Source organism: Chelonoidis abingdonii, chromosome 11, assembly GCF_003597395.2.
Source record: "Chelonoidis abingdonii isolate Lonesome George chromosome 11, CheloAbing_2.0, whole genome shotgun sequence".
Classification (NCBI taxonomy): Eukaryota; Metazoa; Chordata; order Testudines; family Testudinidae; genus Chelonoidis; species Chelonoidis abingdonii.
This window is the reverse complement of record NC_133779.1, coordinates 62794891-62817481: the sequence shown is the minus strand read 5'-3', so window position 1 is coordinate 62817481 and position 22591 is coordinate 62794891. Positions and strand designations below refer to the sequence as shown.

The window sequence follows — 22591 nt, the reverse complement described above, 5'->3', positions numbered from 1 at the left end:
TGGAGTGTGGCTGCATGGTGCAGATGGTGGGGTGAGGGGGCCTGTGCACCTGGAGATTGGCCCAGAAAGAGGGGCACACTGCATGGTTCAGTGTCGCAGTGGGCTCCACAGGGGGTCTGCACCGAGATCAGCCTGGCCAGGGGTTGGGGGTGAGACTGGTTCCGCTCGGTGCTCTCAGGCGGGTGACGTCTCTGCCCCAGCTGGTGCTTCCCGCCCCCAGCATGCACATTCCAGCCTGTGCCCTGATAACATCACCCAGGTGTGTCTGAGTGGAGCCCGCCGGTCTCCTCCACACCCCCACCACTGCACTGCCCAGGGGCAGCTGTAGGCCCCCCAGGGCCATCCTCCCTGCCCTGCTCTGTGCCCTGGGGGGTGTGGGGGAGGGTAGGAGACAAGGTTTCAGGTGCCTGCCAGCATGGTCCCATTGCACAAGGGACACCTTTCACTGCTCAGCAACTGCCCTCCTACCCACCTGGCTCCCTCTCCCCAGCTCTCATCTTTCCCTGGTTGTCTTTGCAGTGCAGGACATAGCCCCTCTGAACAGTTGGGGAGAGTCCCGGCCCCCAGCCCTGGCCCCACACCAACCCACCAGACCACACTCCCCTCTCAGAGCCGGGGAGAGAACCCAGGAGTCCTGGCCCCAGCCCCCCTACTCTAACCACACCCCACTCCCCTCCCAGAGCCGGGGAGAGAACCCAGGAGTCCTGGCCCCAGCCCCCCTACTCTAACCACCAGACCCCACTCCTCTCCCAGAGCCGGGGAGAGAACCCAGGGGTCCTGGCCCCAGCTCCTCTACTCTAACCACCAGACCCCACTCCCCTCCCAGAACCAGGGAGAGAACCCAGGAGTTCTGGCCCCCAGCCCCTTCCTCTGCTCTTTGCTGCCTGTCCCCGTGGGTCTGGATGTCTGGAGCTCTGTCTGGCAGAGGCGCCCGCCTGGGGCTCCCCATGTTAATTAGCCAGGGTAGCTGGGCGTGACTGCAGGGCTGTGTGCCATGCCATGCAGTCCCTGGTCTGGGGAGCAGCAGATGAACAGTCCCGCCCTGCACACCCCCGCCGGACAGATAGTAGGAAAGTCCTTCACCAGGGTTATTTCTAGCTGCTCTGGGATTTCGGGGCTGGGCAATGCTATTCATAGCCAGGCCTTGGACCTGGACTTTCTCACGGCAGCACAGGCCAAGGGTGGGGGAGCAGGGTAGGGGGGAGACCCCAGGCTAGGGGTGGAGCTGGTGCAATGAACAGACTTGGAGAATAGGGAGCGGAGAATCCTTCCCAGGATGCCAGCATCGCTGGGTGGGTTGCACAGATGGCAGGCTGTGTCCTTGGCTGTATGTACTCACAGGAGCGTGTCCCGAGCCCTCCCCTTGCACACGGATGTGTCGAGTGCACCTGGGTCCTGTGCACACACATGCACCACTGAGCATGTCCTGTGCCCCTCGGTGCATGTCTGGATAGGACTGGCTGGGCCCTTTGCACACACATGCACCAGTGTGTTCTGTTCTCCTTGGCGCACACGTGAATAGGCTGACTGGGCCCTTTGCACACACATGCACCAATGTGCCCCTTTGCAAGTGCATATAGGCTGGCTGGGCCCCCGGCACATGTGTGGGAGTAGACGTCCATCCCAGTCCCCTGGCTGTGTGTGGTGGAGGGAATGTGCCCCACTGTGTGCAGGGGGCAGGAGGGTCCCAGCTCCTGCTCCCCACCCCACCTCAGCTCCTGCTGCCCAGCTCGGGTTCAGGCAGTGACAGCTGCTCCCTGGGTCAGGAGCACCTGTTACTGTTTAATCTGCTCCCAGCTCCTTCCTGCCTGGCCTGTAACCCCTTCCTCCCCAGTGCTCTGGAGACACAGGAGCCCCCATAGGCAGGGGTGTCTGGAGTCCCATCCTCTGGGCCCATAGACCCTCCAACAATTGGCCCAGCCAGGGCCCCAGAGTGGTCCCCCTGGGAGGGGGCCTAATCCACCAGTGTCTGGAGCCCAGGTGGAACGCGGGGAGCACTTTCTCTGGGAATTAAAGGGAAGAACCGCGCCAGGGATGGGCTCTGAAACCAGCTGGGGAAAGTGTCTGTAAGAGCAGAGGCCTAGTGGGTGAGAGCTGGGGAGGTGGAGTCAGGACTCCTGGGTTCTTTCTGAGCTGGGTGGTCTAGTGGGCTAGAGTGGGAGGGAAGGGGCTGGGAACCAGGACTCCTGGTTTGTTATAGGGAAGGCAAAGTTTGGGATTTATTCAGACCCCCTCACTATGTGGGGGAGGGGCGGGGGGGTGTCCCTGCCCCCACCTCATAGCCCTCCTCTGGCCCCATGGCTCGGGTCTGACATTGGCCAGGGCTTTGCTTCATGGCCTCCATGGTACCAGCTGTCACCGTCCTGTCCCCCGGCGGGGGCTCTGCTAACGAGGCTAATCTGTCACTGGTCCCCCAATCGCCAGCAGCCGCCCAGCCTGAGCCCAGACGGATGGAGGTAGAGTCTCAGCTGGTGGGGGGGCGGGGATGAGACAGACAGAGGAGGGGAACAAAGGGGAGAGAAATAGTGTCTGGAAAACACCAACCCCCATTTCTCACCAGCACCACTGAAGCGCCAGCCCAGCTCAGCTCAGCTCCCCTGCAGGTGCGTTGCAAGCGCAGCAAAAATGATCTCCCAGCCCCCTATTTCCCTCCCCCGTGCACTAGCACTGAGATCCAGTCCCCCCAAGTGCTCTAGGTTCATACCCCTAGCCTCTAGAACCAGGACTTGTCCCCCTAGCCCCCCTGCCCCGAGTGCCATGGGGTCTGCCCCGAGATCCATGCCCTGGGATTCGCTCTTGCCACTGTTCTAGCTGCACACGAGGGGCAGGGTCTGAGCACTGATCCAGGAGCCTGGGTCCCAGCTGGGCCGGTCTCTGGAGATGGGAGTGCAGAGTGAGGCTCTTAGGAGGAGTTGGGGAGATCCGAGCAGGGGTCATTTTAATGCCTGCATGCAGGTGTGTTTCCCTGTGCAAGCCTGAGCGTGTAAACACACCTGGGACTCTACAGCTGGAGGGGTGTGCATGGGAGTGTGTGAGCGCAAATCTTTGAGTGGCGTGTGAGTGCTTGAGTACGCGATGGCTGGTATGTGTGGGTGGGGGGAAGCTGGACCTTTGGTGCTTGGCTAGTGGGTCCTGCCAGCAAAGTGCGGCTGAATTGTGTGTGGTGACAGGGTTAGGAGGGCACAGGATGTGCAGGCTAGTGTGTGTCTGCCTGCAAACCTGCAAGTGTGTTAGCGTTCCTGTGTGTGTTACACCCAGTGCGAGGCCCTCTCACCCCAGGCAAGCCTCTCATCTCCCAGCTACTTCCAGGAAGGAAAACAAGTCAATGGTGTCCCCAGTGTCAGGGTCGGGGGGGCTCCCTGCCCCTCCAGCCCATAATCTCCCCTGCATCGTGGTGATACCTCTGTCCCACCCGGGTCTCTTCCTTCTGTCTATCCTGCCCCCAGGGTCTGTCTTTTTGCCCCCCCCCGCCCCGGCCCCTGCCCCTCCTTCTCCCCCTACTCCCCACACCTTCCTTCTCCCGCTACCCGCCATTCCTATCACCCCTCTGTCGTCCCCCTAGCCCCTACACACCTCCCTTCTCCTCCTACCTGCCACTCCCATCACCACTCCCTTCTCCCCCTAACCCCTACACACCTTCCTCTCCCCAACCCGCCATTCCCATCACCCCCTCTCTCTCCCCTAACCCTACACACCTCCTCTCCCCCTACCGTCACTCCCCTTCTTCCCCTAACCCCCCCACATTTCCTTCTCCCAAACCGCCACTCTTCTTCGTCCCCTTGCTTCTCCTCCACTCCCTTCACCCTCCCTTCTACCCCTAACCCCCCACTCTCTAAATGCTCCTTTCTCCCCTAACCTGTCACCCTCTAACCCCTCCTTCTCCCCCAACCCACCACTCCTACACCCTCCCTCTCCCTCTAACCACCCACTCCCATCACCACTCCTTCTCCCCTAACCCCCCACTCCCTAAACGCCTCCCTCTCCCCAACCACCACTCCCTCACCCCTCCCTTCTCCCCCTAACCCTCACTCCCATCACCACTCCCTTCTCCCCTAACCCCTACACACCTCCTTCTCCCCCTAACCCACCACCCCATCACCACTCCCTTCTCCCCTAACCCGTCCACCCCTACACCCCTCCCTTCTTCTCCCTAACCCCCCTACAATCTTTCCTTCTCCCCAACCCGCCATTCCATCACCCCCTCTCGTCTCCCCCTAACCCCCCACACCTCCCTTCTCCCTCTAACCCCCACACCTCCTTCTCCCCCTAACCCCCCCACACTTTCCTTCTCCCCCTAACCCGCCACTCTCTTCGTCCCTTGCTTCTCCCCCCACTCCCTTCACCCCTCCTTTTACCCCTAACCCCCCCACTCTCTAAATGCCTCCCTTTCTCCCCTAACTGTCACCCTCTACACCCCTCCCTTCTCCCCAACCACCACTCTCTACAACACCCCCTCCCTTCTCCCTCCCCCTCCCTTCTCCCTCTAACCCACCACTCCCATCACCGCTCCCTTCTCCCCCTAACCCCCCCACTCCCTAAACGCCTCCCTTCTCCCCATCACCCCCTACACACCTCCCTTCTCCCCCTAACCCGTCACCCCCTACACCCCTCCCTTCTCCCCCTAACCCCCCTACACACCTTCCTTCTCCCTCTAACCTGCCATTCCCATCACCCCCTCCCGTCTCCCCCTAATCCCCTACACACCTCCCTTCTCCCCCTAACCCCCCACACCTCCCTTCTCCCCCTAACCCATCACTCCCATCACCCCCTAACTTCCCCCCCAACTCCAATCACACCTTCCATCTCCCCCCTTTTCCCACCCTGTGACCGGGGTCCCAGTGGGGAGCCACCCTGATGATCCGAGGCAGCCTTCTGAGCTGATGGCTTTGTCGAATCAGCCGTTTGGGAAGGCCAGGTTAGTGGAAGATGAGTGTCCTTATACCTACACCTTACCTGTTACCAGTGTGGAGAATTGTGCTCATCTAAACTCTGTTTGCCTTCCCCTCCCTTAACAGATGAACTGCTGTTTTCCACAAATAGTGTCTTATTACACTGAGCTGCTTTAAGCACATCACTTTTACCTGGGTCAGGTTGACTTTCCCAAGCTTTACTAGCCAACAATGTATTGCTCACCAAGCATGTCCCCCTTCCTTCCTCAGTTACGGCTTTACCCTGATCACCAACTTTAATTTGTTCTAGAGAACCATCTTCCTGAGTCCTATCTAATGTCAGATTCATTTCTGAGATCCCAGACAGACACTCCAAAATTTCTTCCACCTATGCACGGTTTCTTTGCACAGATAAACAGCCATCTTCCTCAGACAAACATTTGGAGAAACCCTCCATAGGCAAATCCTTGCCCCTTGTAGACACAGGTTCAGGATTATTTCTTTCCTGTGACTGGTTTATGTCATCAACTCAACTGAACAAAGTGTTAATATCATCCCCAGTCAAAAGATCCGTAGGCAATATTTTCCTTACACCAGCTATAACTTCACATTTAACCCCATTCCAGTCGCAGTGGATTCTGGCTAAAGGCACATGTACAATAAATTCATAGAGGATCACAACATTCACACTCTGATTTGGTAAATAATCTTCCTCTTTGACAAGATCTGCTTTAACAAGAGTGATGTTAGAAGCTGTACAAACAGCTTTTCCCATTGACTTTTACATTCTCTGCACGTTATGGGGTTACCTTCACCTGAACTCACAGTAAAAGGTGGCAGTGTTGGAGTATATTTGGTTACACACAGACAACTGCTTAGAGTCAAACAACATACCAACATCGCTACAAACTGGAGAGATTCTATCCCCATCTTTGCTGGTGAGAGGAGCTGGCTTTCCAGGATGATACAGTTCCTGTTGTTCCTTTATTCTCTTGAAGTGGAGTTTGTCTGTTCACTTTTGCCTTAGCTTCTAGTTCCTGCAATCAAATATCTGCCATTCTCTGTTCATGTTCAAAACACAGGCGTTCACTTTCAGCAGCTTCTCCTTCCATATCAGCTATCTTTTGCTTATGTTCAAGTTCTAGGTGCTGGTTTCTCACTGCAAGCATTTTCGTGGGGTCTGATTCCTTATCACTGGCCAGTAACAGATTTTTTAGTTCCTGCTCTGGGGCCTTTTTCTTAAAAGACAACCCTCTCTGTGAGCACAATTCTTCCAGGCTTTTTCTGTCAGGATCTTGATCAGGGGTCACTCACTGTAACTGATTTTTAACCCTTAAACTCTCCAATATCAAAAATTAAATTTTGACAAGTGTGTGATTCTTATCCAAAACCCCAGTTAACCCGTGGGAGTGTGTATCCAAGTATGAGTATACTTTGGGACCAGGGTCCTAGTGGGGGCCAGCTGTGGTCACTCAGAGTGAACTGCAAAGAATGGGGCAGCCAAACCCCCAAAAAGCTGGTGAAGATTCTAGCATTTAGATTCACCAACCAGCATAAAACAGCTTCTTTATTACCTCACTGGTTACTCAGGAGTCCAAACAACACAGTTCCCTTAAAGTGCCCAGCCACAGGCCTCCATCCAGGTACCCACGTCAAATATGATGAATATTTCTGTAAATCTTATTTCATCATGTAAAAGAAAAGATTCTACCAATCCCAAAGATCAGACACATCACCTGCCAGGTTAACGAATGTTTCAGATTTTACCCAAATACCCGCTACAGCCAATTCTTATTAACTAAACTAAAATTTATTAAAAAACAAAAGAGAGAGAGAGTATGGCTAAAAGATCAATATACATACAGATCCGAGTTCAATTCACTGAAGTTCAGATTCATGGTAGAGATGGTGAGCTTTGTAGTTGCAGAATTCCTTTAGAATTCAGTTAATAGGTTATAGTCCAATGTCTAAATATCATATTCAAGGCATACCAGCATAACTGGGACCTGTCTTGTGACTCAAACTTCCCCGATGAAGCTTAAGCAGAATCAGGACCCAAGGATCTTTTATACAATTTCATGTCCTCTTTGACAACTTGGGATTTCCTTGCAGAACAAAAGGTAATCAGGATGACTTTGAAGGAGGTCTGTCACCGGTTCTTAGCTAAACGAATTAACAGAAGGCCATATTTCAGAAGATGGAGAAAACTACTGAGGGGAGGTTGTTCTAGATTTGATTTGACAAATAATGGTCAAATGACAAATGAACTGGTTGAGAATTTGGAAGTGGAAGGCAACTTGGGTGAAAGTGACCACGAAATGATAGAGTTCATAATTCTAAGGAATGGTAAGAGGGAGAACAGCACAATAAAGACAATGGATTTCAAGAAGGCGACTTTAGCAAACCCAGTGATTCGGTAGGTAAAATCCTGAGGGAAGCAAGTCTAAGGGGAGAAACAAGTGAAGATAACTGGCAGTTTTTCAAAGAGACATTATTAAGGTCACAAGAGGAAACTACCCCACTGTGTAGGAAAGACAGGAAGTCTGGCAAAAGACCACCCTGGCTTGACCAGGAGATCTTCACTGATCTAAAACTCAAAAAAGAGTCCTACAAAAAGTGGACACTCAGTCAAATGATAAAGGATGAATATAAACAAACACCACATATGTAGGGACAAAATTAGAAAGGTCAAGGCACAAAACAAGATCAAACTAGCTAGGGACATAAAAGGAAACAAGAAAACTCTACAAATACATTAGAAGCAAGAAGAAGATCAAGGACAGGGTGGGCCTGTTACTCAGTGAGGGGGGAAAGACAATAACAGAAAATACGGAAATGGCAGAGGTGCTTAATGATGTCTTTGTTTTGGTTTTCACCAAGGAGGTTGGTGGCAATTGGACATCTAACATAGTGAATGCCAGTGAAAATTAGGTAGGATGAGAGTCTAAAATAGGGAAAGAACAAGTCAAAAATTACTTAAACAAGTTAGACGTCTTCAAGTCACCAGGGCCTGATAAAATGCGTCCTAGAATAGTCAAGAAGCTGACTGAGGAGATATTTGAGCCATTAGCAATTATCTTTGAAAAGTCCTGGGAGACAGGAGAGATTCCAGAGGACTGGAAAAGGGCAAATCTAGTGCTCATTTATAACACGGGGAATAAGGACAACCTGGGGAATTACTGACCTGTCAGCTTAACTTCTGCACCTGGAAAGATAATGGAGCAAATAATTCAGAAATCGGTTTTCAAACATGTAGAAGATAATGAGGTGATAAATAACCGTCAGCATGGAGTTGTCAAGAACAAATCATGTCAAACCAACCTGATAGTTTTCTTTGACAGTGTAACAAGCCTTGTGGATGGGGGGAAGTGGTAGACGTGTTATATCTGGACTTTAGTCAGGCTTTTGATACAGTCTCACATGACCTTCTCATTAACAAACTAGGGAAATACAACCTAGATGGAGCTACTACAAGGTGGGTGCAGAACTAGCTGGAAAACCATTCCCAGAGAGTAGTTATCGATGGTTTGCAGTCATGCTGAAGGGGCATAACTACAGAGGTCCCATAGGGAAGGGTTCTTGGTCCGGTTCTGTTCAATATCTTCATCAATGATTTAGATCATGGCATAGAGCATACAGTACACTTATAAAGTTTGTGGATGATACCAAGCTGGGAGGGATTGCAAGTGCTTTGGAGGATAGGATTAAAATTCAAAATGATCTGGACAAACCAGAGAAATGGTCTGAAGTCAATAGGATAAAATTCAATACGGACAAATGCAAAGTCCTCCACTTACGAAGGAACAATCAGTTGCACGCGTACAAAATGGGAAATGACTGTGTGATGAACTAGGAATGTTCTTAATGTTTTCTCTGAATACTGTGTTGGTGCCTCAGTGTCCCCATGACAGTTCTTAAGTATCTGGCAGAGCAAAGGGCCAGTGCCCCTAAATACCTGACCCTCTGTCTCCTAGCAACTGATGGCCTGGGCCCCTCCTCTGCAAAGGTGCCAGCTGAAGGTGTTGGAGACAAAGAGGTCAGGTGAGGGAAAGGGGCTGAGCAGAGAGGAGGGGCTGGAGGGGGTTGTTAGTCTGGAGCTTGCTGGGGACGGAATGAAGTGCAGAAGTGGGGGTCTGGCTCACTGACCCCTAGAATGGACCCAGCCGAGGGGTCTGGTTTGCTGTACCTACAAGCTCTGTTTTAGACCCTGTTGCTGTCATCGAATAAACCTCTGTTTTACTGGCTGGGTGAGAGTCAACGTCTGATTGCAAAGTGGGGGTGCAGGACCCTGTGGCCCCCCCAGGCCCCACTGGGGCGGACTCGCTGTGGGAAGCGCACGGAGGGGCAGAGGATGCTGAATGCTCCAAGGTCAGACCCAGGAGGTGAAGCCGTGGGAGCTTCTTGCCCTGCAGACAGTCTGCTTCAAGGGAGAGGAGGCTCCCCAAAGTCCTGCCTGGCTTTGTGGGGAGCAGTTCCAGAGCATCACCTGGGGACTCCGTGACAGACTGCTCAGGAAGGAGCACTGTGGAAAGGGATCTGGGAGTCATAGTGGACCACAAGCTAAATATGAGTCAACAGTATAACACTGTTGCAAAAAAAGCAAACATCGTTTTGGGATGTATTAGCAGGAGTGTTGCAAGCAAGACACGGGAAATTATTCTTCTGCTCTACTCGGCGCTGATTAGGCCTCAGCTGGAGTACTGTGTCCAGTTGTGGGCACTACATTTCAGGAAAGATGTGGACAAATTGGAGAAAGTCCAGAGAAGAGCAACAAAAATGATGAAAGGTCTAGAAAACATGAGCTATGAGGGGAGGTTGAAAAAATTGGTTTTGTTTAGTCTGGAGAAGAGAAGACTGAGAGGGGACACGATAACAGTTTTCAAGTACATAAAAGGTTGTTACAAGGAGGAGGGAGAAAAATTGTTGTTCTTAACCTCTGAGGACAGGACAAGAAGCAATGGGCTTAAATTGCAGCAAGGGCAGTTTAGGTTGGACATTAGGGAAAACTTCCTGTCAGGGTGGTTAAGCACTGGAACATGTAGCACAGGGGGGTTGTGGAATCTTCATCCTTGGAGATGTTTAAGAGCAGGTTGGACAAACCCCTGTCAGGGATGGTCTAGATAATACTTAGTCCTGCCTTGAGTGCAGGGGCCTGGACTAGATGATCTTAAGAGGTCCCTTCCAATTCTATGATTTGGTTTTTTCTCCACCACCTCCACCTCCCTTCGCCCCCTTCAATCTCCCACTTCCTCTCCCTTCGCTTCCTTCTCTCGCCCTATTCCCCCCGCCCCTCACCCATCCCCAGCTCCTAAGATCTGCAGAGCTGTAGGGGCAGGACTGTGCGGGACGGAAGAGGGCGTCAAGCCAGAGAGAGGTTATTGATTCTCTGGGACTGGAGGAGGAGGATAAGGAGCCACAGGGGGTAGTGTTGGCCCAGGGGTGGGAGGGGCCATACTGGGCCATAGGGAGCATCCAGGGGTGCTCTTAGGGCCCATAGTTCCCACAGGACCATCTCACTCGTTCTCCCCATCCTGCCCCCCAGGCTGCCTGGCCGTGGTGCAGATCTCAGTGCCAGCGCAGGTCGAGGTGTTGCTGGGATCCCTGGTCACCATCCCCTGCACACACAGTATCACTGGGTCACCTGACACCCGTCTGGTGGAATGGTTCGTCGTGAGTATCCTGGCACGCACGTGCAAGCAGCGGGGGGAGGGTGTCATGGGGGATGCTGGTGTGAATCCTCACCTGGGGGGCCGGTGGAGATTCGCTGTACATGGTGGGGGTTATGCTACTGCCTGGGGGAACTGTGGGTGTGAATCTAATTGTGCTCAAAGGGGATGTGAGAATCCCATGGGGGAGGATGGATGTGACATGAGTGCAGGGACGAATCCTATGTGTGTGTGTGAGAGAGAGAGAGAGAGAGGTCTGCGACGGGGGTGTCCCATACATGCATGTGCAAGGGAGCTGTTGGGGGTGAATCCCACACGTATGTGCGAAGAAGGGCATTGAGGGTGACTCTCACACATGTATGCGAGGAGGGGCATTGGGGTGAATCCCACACTCGTGTGCAAGGGGATGTTGGGGTGAATCCCACATGTTTGTGCAAAGGGGGAGTCACTAACTCTGTTCCTCTCCCCCCAGACGGACCGGGACGGGGAGAGGCGGCGTGTGGCTTACAGCGAGGGGGGCCATGGGGGGGTGGACCAGGGCACCGAGTACTCAGGCCATGTCTACATGGACCCCGATCTCAGCCTGGTTCTGCCGAAGGCCGACGTGAGAGACGAGCGGGCCTTCTCCTGCCAAGTGACAGCAGGGGCCGCAGGCAGCGCCGAGGGGGTGGCCCAGCTCCGGGTGTACGGTGAGAGACACCTCCCCATGTGCCCTGGCACCCCCCCAGCTTCCCCTCCCAGGCTGGTGGTAGACACCCTCCCCCCTGCTGGCACTGCACCTCCTTCACTGCCCCCCACACCCCTAATCTTCCCCCTTCCTTGGGACTGCACCCCCTTCCCTCAGCCCCCCACTCTGGCCCAGCCAGCCTCTCCTCCTTGTGCAAGCTCTCTGCTTGCGAGGTTAGGGCTAGCTCCATGGATGCAGCTGCCTCTGGCCGAGCTCACTGAGGCAGGCCCAGGGATCCCACTCACTTGTGTGTGGGTGCAGGGACATGGATGCTACAGGGAATGGGCCTTGCATGCCGGTCCCTCGCACGTCCATCTGCACATGTGACCCTGCGGCCCAGGCTGCTCGTGCCTCCATGGGGCAGGAGTCGATCGACCCTCGCCCTGCAGCCCCCTCCCTGGCGGGGTTCTGTGCACACACGCCCACTCACTGAACTTGTTCTCTGTAACTGTCACCGCACTGCCCCCCCTGGACACGCTGCGCCTAGCCAGGTCTGGCCTGGTTCTGTGCAGCAACCTGGCCCGGTGCGGTTCGGTTCTGTTTTCACGCTTGCTCGCTCTGCTCCCTGCAGAACCCCCCGAACCTCCGGAGCTCACAGCTAACCCCGGGATCCTGTCCGTGATGGAGCGGTCGGTGTCAGAGGTGAGGCGACCAAGTGGACGGGGTGGTGCCAAGCTGCGGGAGCGGAGGCCCTTCCCTGGGTGGGAGTCAGGTCCCACAGTTCATTAGGGTCACTCAGACCCAGCACTCTGGAACTGGGGTCCCCGGCCCCTGGCACCTCCCTCTGACTGGGGGTCCCTGCACTGTGTGAGGGGGCTGGGTAAGTGGGGGGCTGTGCTGGGAGTGATGTAGCGTGCCTGTGCCCAGATTGCCACCTGCAGCAGCCGGAACGCCAACCCCGCCCCCACCATCAGCTGGTTCAAGGATGGGGCCCGCCTGGAAGCGCCTACTGAACGCAATGACGGTAACATAGACAACTCCTCCCCCCCGGGCCCCTCCCCGCTGCTGCTGGGCCCCTCTGACCCTCCCCAGCTTGCCCCTCGCCCACCTCTCCAACAGCCGCGTTCCCCAAATGCCTACTTGTGCTGCCCCTGCTCTCTCCGCTGCCCCTCGCCCTGAGCTCTGTGCTCCCTGCCCCACACTGGCCCCTGTGCTCCCATGTCCCCCCACCCTGACCTCTGCATCCCCTGCCCCACGCCGGCCCCTGTGCTCTCACCCCCCGACACGCTGACCCCTGTGTTCTCATCCCCCCCCACACTCTTGTCCCCTCCACCCTGACATCTGCGCTCCCTGCCGCACGCTGGCCCCTGTGTTCTCGTCCCCTCCTGCACCAACTCCTGTGCTCTCGTCACCCCACATGCTGACCCCTGTGTGCTTTGCGCTGTGTTCTTGTCCCCCCTGCACTGACTCCTGTGCTGACCTCTCTGCTCTCCCCCCAGACATGTACGTGGTGTCTCGCTCCGTGAAGGAGGCCTCAGGGCTGCAGTCTGTGTCCAGCACCCTCTATCTGCGCCCCAGCAAGGCTGACAAGGATGCCCAGTTCCAGTGCCTGGTCCAGTACCCGCTGCCCCAGGGGAAGGTGGGCAACACCACCTCAGAGCGCTTCAGCCTCGTGCTGCACTGTGAGTAACCCTCGCACCCCCAGGACACTGGCAGTACTGAGTGCACTGGCACAGGTATGGCATGTGCACGAGGATGCTAGCCTTGCACAAGTGTGTTTGTGTGCAGGCACAGGGACGTTAGGCTTCCATTGGTACTGACCCTGACACACGCACCAAGACTGGAAACCTCCCTTGGCCTTGCACAACTATGTGCAGGGACACAGACCCTGCACACGCTTGTGCGCAGAAGCCCCAGTTCAGCCAGTATCGTCTGTAACACGTTCAGCCTGACGTAGTGCTGTGATTGCAGCCCTGCCCTGCAGTCTCTCCACTCACACACGTCATTGGCTCTTCCTGGTGTATGTGCATCATGGGGTTCTTGTGCAAAAGCCTTTGCACAAGCATCTTGCAACTGCTGCACAGAAACAGGAATAATTTAAGAACACCTTACATGATTCCCAAAAACCACAATTCCACAACTGAAGAAGAAAGCTGTGCTGGTTAAAAAAACAACCTTGTTTGGAGGGAAAATGAAAGGCAACTATAAAATTTATGTAAATAAATATAAATGGAAGAAAGAGGAAGCTGATAGGAATGAATATAAATCAGAAGTTAGGAACTGTAGGAAATTGATAGGGGAAGCAAAGGCATGCTAGGAGACATCTGTGGCCAGTAGAGTTAAGGACAATTATGAGTTTTAAAAAATGTATTAGGAACAAAACTAATCCTGGCAATGGTATTGGTCTGTTACTATATGGAAAAGGTAGAATTATCACTAATAATGCAGAAAACGCAGACATGCTCGGTAGATGTTTCTGCTCTGTTTGGGGATAAAACAGATTATATCTTATCACATGGTAATAACATTCTTTCCATTCCACTAGTATCTCTGAAGGATGTTAAACAAAAGCTACTAAAGGTTAGACCTTTTAAGTCAGCAGAACCAGATAAGTCTCATCCCAGAGTTTAAAGGAGCTGCTGTTAATGTTGATTTTCAAGAAGTCTGGAGCCCCGGGGAAGTTCCAAAAGACTGGAAGAAAGAAAAGGTTGTGCCAGTTCTTAAACAGGATGATCCAGGTAGTTATAGGCCTGTCAGCCTGACCTTGATCCTGGGCAAGATAACAGAGTGGCTGATAGAGGACTCGATTAACAAGGAATTAAAAGAGGGTGATGTAGTTAATATGAATCATCAGGGGTCTATGGAATATAGATCATGTCAAGCTAACTTGGTACCTGTTTTTGATGAGATGACAAGTTCGATTGCTCAAGATAACAGTGTTGACGTGATGGACTTAGACTTCTGTAAGGATGTTGGCTTGGTACCACAGGATGGTTTGATTATAAATCTAGAAAGATAGAAAATGAACACAGCGCACATTAGCTGGATTAAAAACTGGCTAACTGATCGATCACAAAACGTAACTAAACGGGGAATTGTCCTCGAGCTGGTGGGTTTCTGGTGAGGCCTGCAGAGGTCTGCACTATTTCACATTTTTATCAGTGACCTGGAATAAAACAAAATCCTACCGGATAAAGTTTGCTGATGACACAAAAATTGCGGGAGTGGTAAATACTGAAGAGGACGGGTCACTGAGTCAGAGAAATCCGGCTCACTCGGTAAGCTGGGCGCCAGCAAACAATATGCATTTAACTATGGCGAAATGTCAGTGCACACCTCTGGGAATCTCGGCCATCCTTACGGGAGGGTGCTGGGAAGCAACAACTCTGAAAAAGATTTTGGGGGTGGATAAGCAGTTGAACGTGAGCTCCCGGTGCGAAGCTGTAGCCAAAACAGCTCCTGCAGTCCTGGGAGGCGTACACAAGGAGACCGCCAGTAGGAGCAGAAAGGTTATTTTCCCTCCAACCACTCCTGGGATCCTGGGTCCAGGAGGATGTTGGTCGATTGGAGGGGTCAGAGAACGATGTAAAGGTCAGAAAACCTGCCTTGTAGTGATTGCCTCAGAACTCAAGGCTATTTAGCCTCACAGAGAGAAGGCAAAGGGGTGACGTGATCCCAGTCCAAGTCTCTACCTGGGGAACAAATATTTGCTAGCGGGCTCTTCAGTCAGGCAGAGGAAGGTCTGACACGCCCCAGCGGCTGGAAGCTGCAGCTAGACAAATTCAGACAGAAATCTGCAGAGTTCAGGATTGAACAACCTACCAGGGGCCATGGTGGATTCTCTGTTACTGCTGATTTTTAAAGCAAGACAGGCTGTTTCCTGGGAGATCAGCCACAGGAATGATTTGGGAGCAGGTTTCTGGCCCGCACTATGCTGGGGGTCAGACCAGATGGTCACAGCGGTGCCGTCTGGCCTTGAGGTCTGTCAAAGAGGCTATTGCCTGTGCAGAGACCCTTCCTTGCATGCACTCGGTCACACACTCGCACTCCTGCTGCTGCTCTGTAACCCCCCCCACACACACTGGGGGTAGCGGAGTTAACTCATGACCTTTGACCCCCTTTGCCCCCAGATTTCACGGAGAACGTGGAGTTCATGCTGGAGTCTCCTCTGGTGATCAAGGAGGGGGACGACGTGAGGCTGCGCTGCCGGGGGGATGGGCAGCCGGAGCCGGAGTACATCTTCTACCGGGTGCAGGTATTGGTGGTCCCCAGCCTCGGACGGGGGCGTACCGGGCTGCCCAGGCCCCAGGGATGAGAGATACCAGGCTTCCCCGGGCAGCTGAGCCCTGTGGGGGTGGTGAGGGTGCCCGGGCCCCGTGGGGCTGAGCCCAGGGACGGTTACCGGACTGCCCTGAACACCTCCCCATCCCCCCAGGCCTCCAAGGTCATGGAACTGGCCACCAAGCAGGACGGGGTCCTGATCCTGCCCAGCGTTTCCAGGGCCAACAGCGGGACCTACCGGTGCCAGGTGCTGGACTTCGACAGCCCCCCTGAGGTGCAGCTGGAGAAGGAGGTGACCATCCACGTCAACTGTGAGTGCCCATGGCGCTGCTGGGAGATACGCCATCCCCTCCTTCCCCCCCCCCGTGAGTGCCCCAGGGCCTGCTGGGAGATACGCCATCCCCTCCTTCTCCCCCCCCTGTGAGTGCCCCAGGGCCTGCTGGGAGATACGCACACCCCTCCTCTCCCCCCACCCCACTGTGAGTGCCCCAGGGCCTGCTGGGAGATACGCCATCCCCTCCTCCCCCCCCCCCCGTGAGTGCCCCAGGGCCTGCTGGGAGATACGCCATCCCCTCCCCTCTCCCCCCACCCACTGTGAGTTGCCCATGAGGCTGCCTGGGAGATATCCGCCATCTCCTCCTTTTCCCCCCCCCTTGCAGTGCCCCAGGGCCTGCTGGGAGATATGCCAACCCTCCCCTCTCCCCCCCACCAACACGTGTGAGTGCCCCGGGGGCCTGCTGGGAGATACGCAACGACTCTCCTTCTCCCCCACCCCAACTGTGCCCATGGGGCTGCTGGGAGATTAATGCCATCCTCTCCTCCCCCCCCCCCACTGTGAGTGCCCCGGGGGCTGCTGGGAGATATGCCATCCCCTCCTTTCCCCCCACCCCACTGTGAGTGCCCCAGGGGCTGCTGGGAGACACAGTTGACGTTGGGAGGGCGGGTGAGTGCCCTGGGGGTGAGAGGGGAGGGGTGGCATGAGTACCCCGGGGAACTGGCTTGGGATGCTCACACAGGTATGTTTTGAGGAGCCTTCTGCAATACAGCTTAGTGCATCCCTGCCCCTCTCTCTCCCCCAACAGACCTGGACCCCCTGACCCTGCACCCAGGCAGACGAGTGACAGTGCCCCTGGGTGGAGACGTCACACTCACCTGCTCCGGACAGGGCTCCCAGCCCCCCAAACTGGTGTGGAGGAAGGTGAGATCCACCGGGGCTTGACTAGGCATCGGCAGGCCCTACAGGGGGACTTGTTTATACAAGGACCCTCCCCCCAGCAGCCACCTCTGAGGTCGGGTGCGGGGGCTGTTTATACAGGGATCCCTCGCCAGATGCAGCTACCTCTGGGGTGAAATGAGGCAGAAATCTCAAAACTGATTTTTCTGGATAATAGCTGATTTTGGGGAACCTGCTTCTACTGGGCCCCCATCCCACTCCCTGCCATGCAGCCCCCCCTAGTTCCATATGGGGGCATTGGCGCCAGCACTGACTGCCAGGGCAGAGCGCCCCCTACTGAGCTCCCACCCTGCTCCATGCAGCACAGCGCCCCCTAGTGTCCTCTCTCATTGCAGGGCAAGGAGCGAGTGGCTCATGGTGGCACCCACACCCTGCACTCCGTCTCATACCACGTGGCCGGCACTTACACCTGCGAGGCCTCCGTGCCCAGTGTGCCAGGGCTGCAGCGGGACCAGACCATCCAGGTTACCGTGGAAGGTACGGAGCTCTCCCCTGGTGCACAGATGTGGGGTGTACCCCCCAGCTGGGACAGGGCATGGGGTGGCAGTACAGGGGCTGGGGTGGCAGATCTGTAGGGTGTTCGCAGCACAACCTACTGAAATCAACATCGAATTCCCAAGGCCTTGTCTCCAACAGGGCAGCTAGTGCTGCGTCGCTCTCTGGGCAGAGCCCCCAGTGTGGATGCAGCGTAAGGCAGAGCTGCACCACCTCCTGCAAGGAGGTTAGTGATGCTGGCAGTGGCGCGGCTGCGTCTACACCAGGGGATGGGGGCATTTGCCAGCAAAGCCATGCACTGAGGAGCTGGATTTTTCATGCCCCTGACAGACAGGATGGGGCCCAGGGGGTGAGAGCATCAGAGAACTTCTTCTTCAAGTGGTTGCTCATATGCATTCCATTCAGGTGTGTGCGCGCCGCTTTTTCTCTTCGAAGTGATGCTCAATAATCCATTCAGTTAAGGTGATTCCCAAGCCTTATGTAGGCGGTGGGTGTCGGAGTGAAAAATGGCAGAATGTAAAACTGCGGAGCCAAAGGCTGCAGTATCTTCTTTGACTAGTTTGAACCAGAGCATAATGCGAAGCAGGGTATGGACGCAGGGACATGGAGCTGCGCGATAGATCTCGTGGGTTAGAACGTTTTAGCAAGGCGGCAGATGAAGCCTGACCCTGGTAGAACGCAATGGGTGATGTGGACTTGGGGAAAGTGAGCCAAATCATAAACAAGTGCGGGTCGGCACGTTATCACCCAGATGAGATCCACTGAGAGGAAACAGTAGGCCATTTCCTTTGACTGCTACTGACGCGACCGAGAAGTTAGGGAGCGTGTTACAAAATGGTTTTGTTCCGCTCAACATAAACAGCGAGCGCTCTACAGATGTCCAGAGTGCAATTGGTTGTCCTCCGTCACGTTGAGTGTGTAAATGAAAGGCCGAAACCACTTTAGGGAGGAAAGCCGGGTGTGGACGTAACTGCACCTTGTCTTGTAAACATAAAGTAATGGGAACCACCATAAGAGCCCTGAGCCTCGAAGATCTCTGGCCGATTGTAATGGCTCGAGGAAAGCCTGTCTTCCAAGACAGGTAGTAGCGCGAGCAGGTCGCTAAACGTGGTCGAATGGCAGGAAGACATAAGTCTGCGTGTAAACACCAGGTTGAGGTCCCAGGTTGGGGGCTGGGCGGCGTAACCTAAGGTGTATGCCGCTCCAAGCCCTTGAGGGAACCCCGAAAACGCGAATAGAGTCGTTGAGAACACAGAACGACCACCTAGCGCTGGGTGGAAGGTAGAGATTGGCTGCCAAGGTGACCTTCGCGAACACCGCTAGGCCCCGCTGTTGCAGGCCGCGAGGGTAGTCTCAAAATAGAGGGGATCGAGAGGCAGCAGGAGTAAGATTTAAGCGTTTGACCTGTAGGAGAGACGCTTCCACCTTCTGCCAGGTACGTTACCAAGGGAAGGCATCCTGCCACCCTGATGTCACGTAGGAGCCACACGGTGAGGTGAGAGAAACTGCAGGGTCAGGCGGCGAAGTCTGACGTGACCTGAGGTAGAGTCTGGGTGGAGTGGCAGGGTAATTGGCAGCTATACAGGCCGACCAACCATGGCAATATTAGGCTGCCTAGAACAACGCTGGAGTGATCATTGATGATGCCGGCTCTGCTCCTGCGAAGTTTGACAGCGACCCAATGACCGGGGGAACGGCGGGAAGGCATAAAAGGTGTGGGCCCTTCACGGCATGAGGACAGCTTGTCCGAGATCGGTCCGGGAGAGACCTTAGAAGGAGCAGGAACCTCGGACATATTCCCGTTTTTCGCGCGTAAGCAACAGGTCCATATGTGGGGGGGGGAAGAGAACCCCACTTCTGGCCACAAAAATGCGTTCACAATCAGGCAGGGCGACCACTGATTGAGACAGGAAAACCCTGCTGAGTCCGAATTGCCAAGGAAAAGGATGCTACACAGATTTATCGAGCTGGTCTATCAGCAGTCCCAGGAGATGGATGGACTCCTGACAAAAGGAGGAGGACCATATCCCTCCAGGTTGTCTATGTAGTACATGGCCTTGTGCTGGCTGTAACACTGAGACGCTACGGCCGTCGCAGCTACTGCTGGAACCCTGGCACACACAGCAGACTGCTCTCATCTTTTGAACATTGATGTGGAACGCCAGCCCCTGCAGAAACCAAAGGCCTTAAAGCTCGAAGGTTAGTGATGGTGAAGCACTGAGCTGAGAGATGACACCTCCCAATCGTCAGGGACAGGAGGGCTGGGCGGATAGAGCGGCATCCCTGCCCACACCAGGAGGGAGTTTAGCCCACCTTCAGGGAGCCTAGGTGCTCAGGAATGGTGACTAATGGTGACCACTGGCCCTATCCGGGCGTATGCGATTTGAGCCATAACTTGGAGAATGACAGCAGCAGAGCTTAGCGTGTTTGGTTACAAATGCAAGAAGCCGTGCGGAACCCGGAGACCGAACAGTGGGAACCAGAGTGGATGTTTCCGTAGTGACCGATACAAGGCTTAGAATTGTGAATAGGTCCTTGACGATGCCCAACGACCTGAGTGAAGTAGTGGTGGTGGCTCCTCAATAAGCCAATCGCCCAGATACGGAAACGCATATCCGACGTCGGCGGAGGTGGGTGCGACCTACAGCCACACACTTCGGTAATCCCTGAGTGGGGCCTGTAGCAAGGCCAAAACAGCAGGACCGTAAACTGGAAGTACCAGAACGGTTGGCTAGAAAGAGATGGTACTCTTCCTGTTGGCGGAGGGGAAGATGGCAATGTGAAAAGTACGCGTCCTTATCATATTGAGGCGGCAACCAGCCTCCAGGATCTACAGACAGGTATATGCGTTCCCAGGGATGCCATGCGGATCACTTACATAACTGGTTGAGTTCTCGTAGGTGTGGATAGGTCTGAGACCCTCCGTACGAGTCGGGGATTTAGGGATAGTTGCCCCACTTTCGTCCATCGCGTCTCGTGTCTCCTTGTAAGAGGATTACACCCGATGAGGAGTCCTTGAAGAGGACAGGGTTGGAACAAATTTGGAGGTGGCACCAAACTTCCACCATGTACAGGGACCGCTAACTGAAGTAACTGGACCACGCCAAGAGGAAGTAGGAGTGGTAAGGCCGCCTTGTAACTGGTACGCCGCCTCGGGCGCACCTTTGGAAGTTCGTCTTTGGTCCCCGATCGTGATTGTGAGGGGCCTCGATCTTGGCCCTTAGGGTTTCCTGATGGTCGTCGCGACCAACCTCAGTCGCGCCGACTGCCAAAGCCCGATCTGTGGCTAGCACAGAGTGTGGTGAGTTGTGGCTGGGCGAAAGGCCTGCATTAGCCGTCGGTGTAGCATGCGGAAGAGGAAGCTTCATTAGGACCTGTGTGCCCTCCAGCTTTGCTAGCCTGGGGTTGATTTCACCGCAAGGGCCCTTTACCAACATACTGTGTAAGTTGTGAAGCCGGAGGTTTGAAACCGGAAGCATGAGATGCTCTCATGGTAACGAAGGCCTGAAGAGAACTCTAAGCTGCCTTTTTCCCTTCCTCCAAGAGGGCAGTGACTCCTGGCCGCAGTCTTGATTGGAGAAGCTCCATAATATTATCCCCGTTATCCAGATGTTGTGATTATAGGGGGCAAAGCAGGGCTTATTGATTTGCCACGCAGGCTATAAGAGCCTTGCAAATAACCTTGCAGCTGAGTAGGGTCATTCGCTCTAAACCCTCTTCGATTTCGGGGCTGGCGCCTGTTTGGCCATGCGTTCCCTTTTTTCTTGAGCAACTGAATGACTAGTTGCGCAGGGAGGAGGACGACAGACAGAGTCGTACACCTCCCTAGAGGATCGGCATTCGCCTGTATGTCAAATAAACGGGTAGGGCCCCTCTAGAGGCAACCGGCGATAGAATGTCCACTAACCGGGTCCCCTACCTCCTGCATCGGGAGGTCCGCATTGAGTGCTACCCTCCATAGAGAGCTGATGGGCTCTCCAGGTTGTTGGCTGTGGCACACCAGAATCGCGGTCCAGTAGCATAAGAGCTGTCCGCATTGGAAGACACTGCATGCTTGTCTGGATGGCCCTGGAGGTGCTGAAAGATCATGGGGAGAGGTCTGACTCTACCAGACCTGCCCAACTTAGGCACTGGGACCAGTACGCAAGGCGCACTGGTACCTTGAACGAAATCCGGAAACCCATGCGACCAGAGGAACGGTGCTGGAGGTCGATCGAGATCTCGAGGTTGGAGTGGCTACAGGAGTCACAGTGGCTGTAGCGGTGCTGGGAGGTGAACAGTCCGGATATGGGTTTCGGGTGAACGGGACACCGACCGTGGCGGCGGAATGCGACCGGTGCCGAGGAAGAGCAGCGCGGGACTGCAAGTGGCGTCGGAAGAGGAGTGCCGATGGAACTTGGACGCGTCTCGCGGACCGTATCATGAACGTGGTGCCGCCCTGCTGCGCTGACAGAGGATGGTCGTACAAGGAGGCTTGCCAAGAGACTGTTGAGCAAGCCGCACCGGCGGTGCCGGGGTTCAGGCAGCACCACTGTCTGTCACGGCAATGAGATCCCCTCGCGTGGAAATGTCTCCGGCGTGGAGGGAACAGTAAGCTCGACCACAGTGTGTACCGGGGAGCTTTCAGGACCTTGTGGGACCGGATCGACGGGGCTGATGTCGGCCGGTGCCTGCAGCAGGTGTCGGTGCCGGGCAATCCGGACTTAGACAGGCTTCTCTGTCCGCGGTGCAGTTTGCACCTGGGAGCAGAGGAGCAGGAATGCTCGACCAATGGCGTGTCACCGGGGAGCAGTTCAGGCACTGGATTCGACGGCCCTTGTGGGACTGGGATCGACGGTGCCGACGTTGTCGGTGCCGCGGAGGTGTCGGTGCGGGCGGAATCCGACTTAGGGCGAGCTCTCTGGCTGCGGTTGCAGTTGGCATGGAAGCAGCAGGAACAGGGAAACTCAATCATGGCGCTGGCCGGGGAGCGGTTCCGGCACCTGGATTCACGGCCCTTGTGGGACTGGATCCACGGTGCAGATGCGGTGCGCGGCAGGTGTCGTGGCTGTCGGCGATCTGACTTATGGCGAGCTCTCTGGCTGCGGTGCAGTTGGCATGAAAGCAGCAGGAGCAGGAGGCTCAACCATGGCCCATGCCGGTAGCAGGCAGCGCATGGATTCAACGGCCCCCGCGGGACCAGAATCAACGTGTGCCGGCGTCCTCAGTTAGTCCTCTGCAGGTGTTGGTGCCTGGCAATTCTACGTAACAAGCTCTCTGGCTGCGTGGCATTGGCACAGAAGCAGCAGAGCAGGGAGCTCAACCAAGCGCCACGTGCCGGGGAGCCATTGGGCACTGGCAGGGAGTTCATGCCTTCTCA

The 22591-nt window shown here is 55.0% G+C and overlaps 1 protein-coding gene across 1 annotated transcript in view; it reads left to right on the top strand.

The window, feature by feature from the left end:
* The window catches only part of BCAM (basal cell adhesion molecule (Lutheran blood group)), a 37102-nt gene that overhangs the window by 6646 nt on the left and 7865 nt on the right, over positions 1-22591 (top strand). The window contains exons 2-10 of the mRNA XM_075070487.1: positions 10432-10559; positions 11028-11244; positions 11854-11924; positions 12150-12246; positions 12722-12904; positions 15353-15477; positions 15658-15814; positions 16586-16701; positions 17073-17214. Of these exons, the coding sequence (XP_074926588.1) occupies positions 10432-10559; positions 11028-11244; positions 11854-11924; positions 12150-12246; positions 12722-12904; positions 15353-15477; positions 15658-15814; positions 16586-16701; positions 17073-17214 (1236 nt within the window). The remainder of the gene's footprint in view (positions 1-10431; positions 10560-11027; positions 11245-11853; positions 11925-12149; positions 12247-12721; positions 12905-15352; positions 15478-15657; positions 15815-16585; positions 16702-17072; positions 17215-22591) is intronic.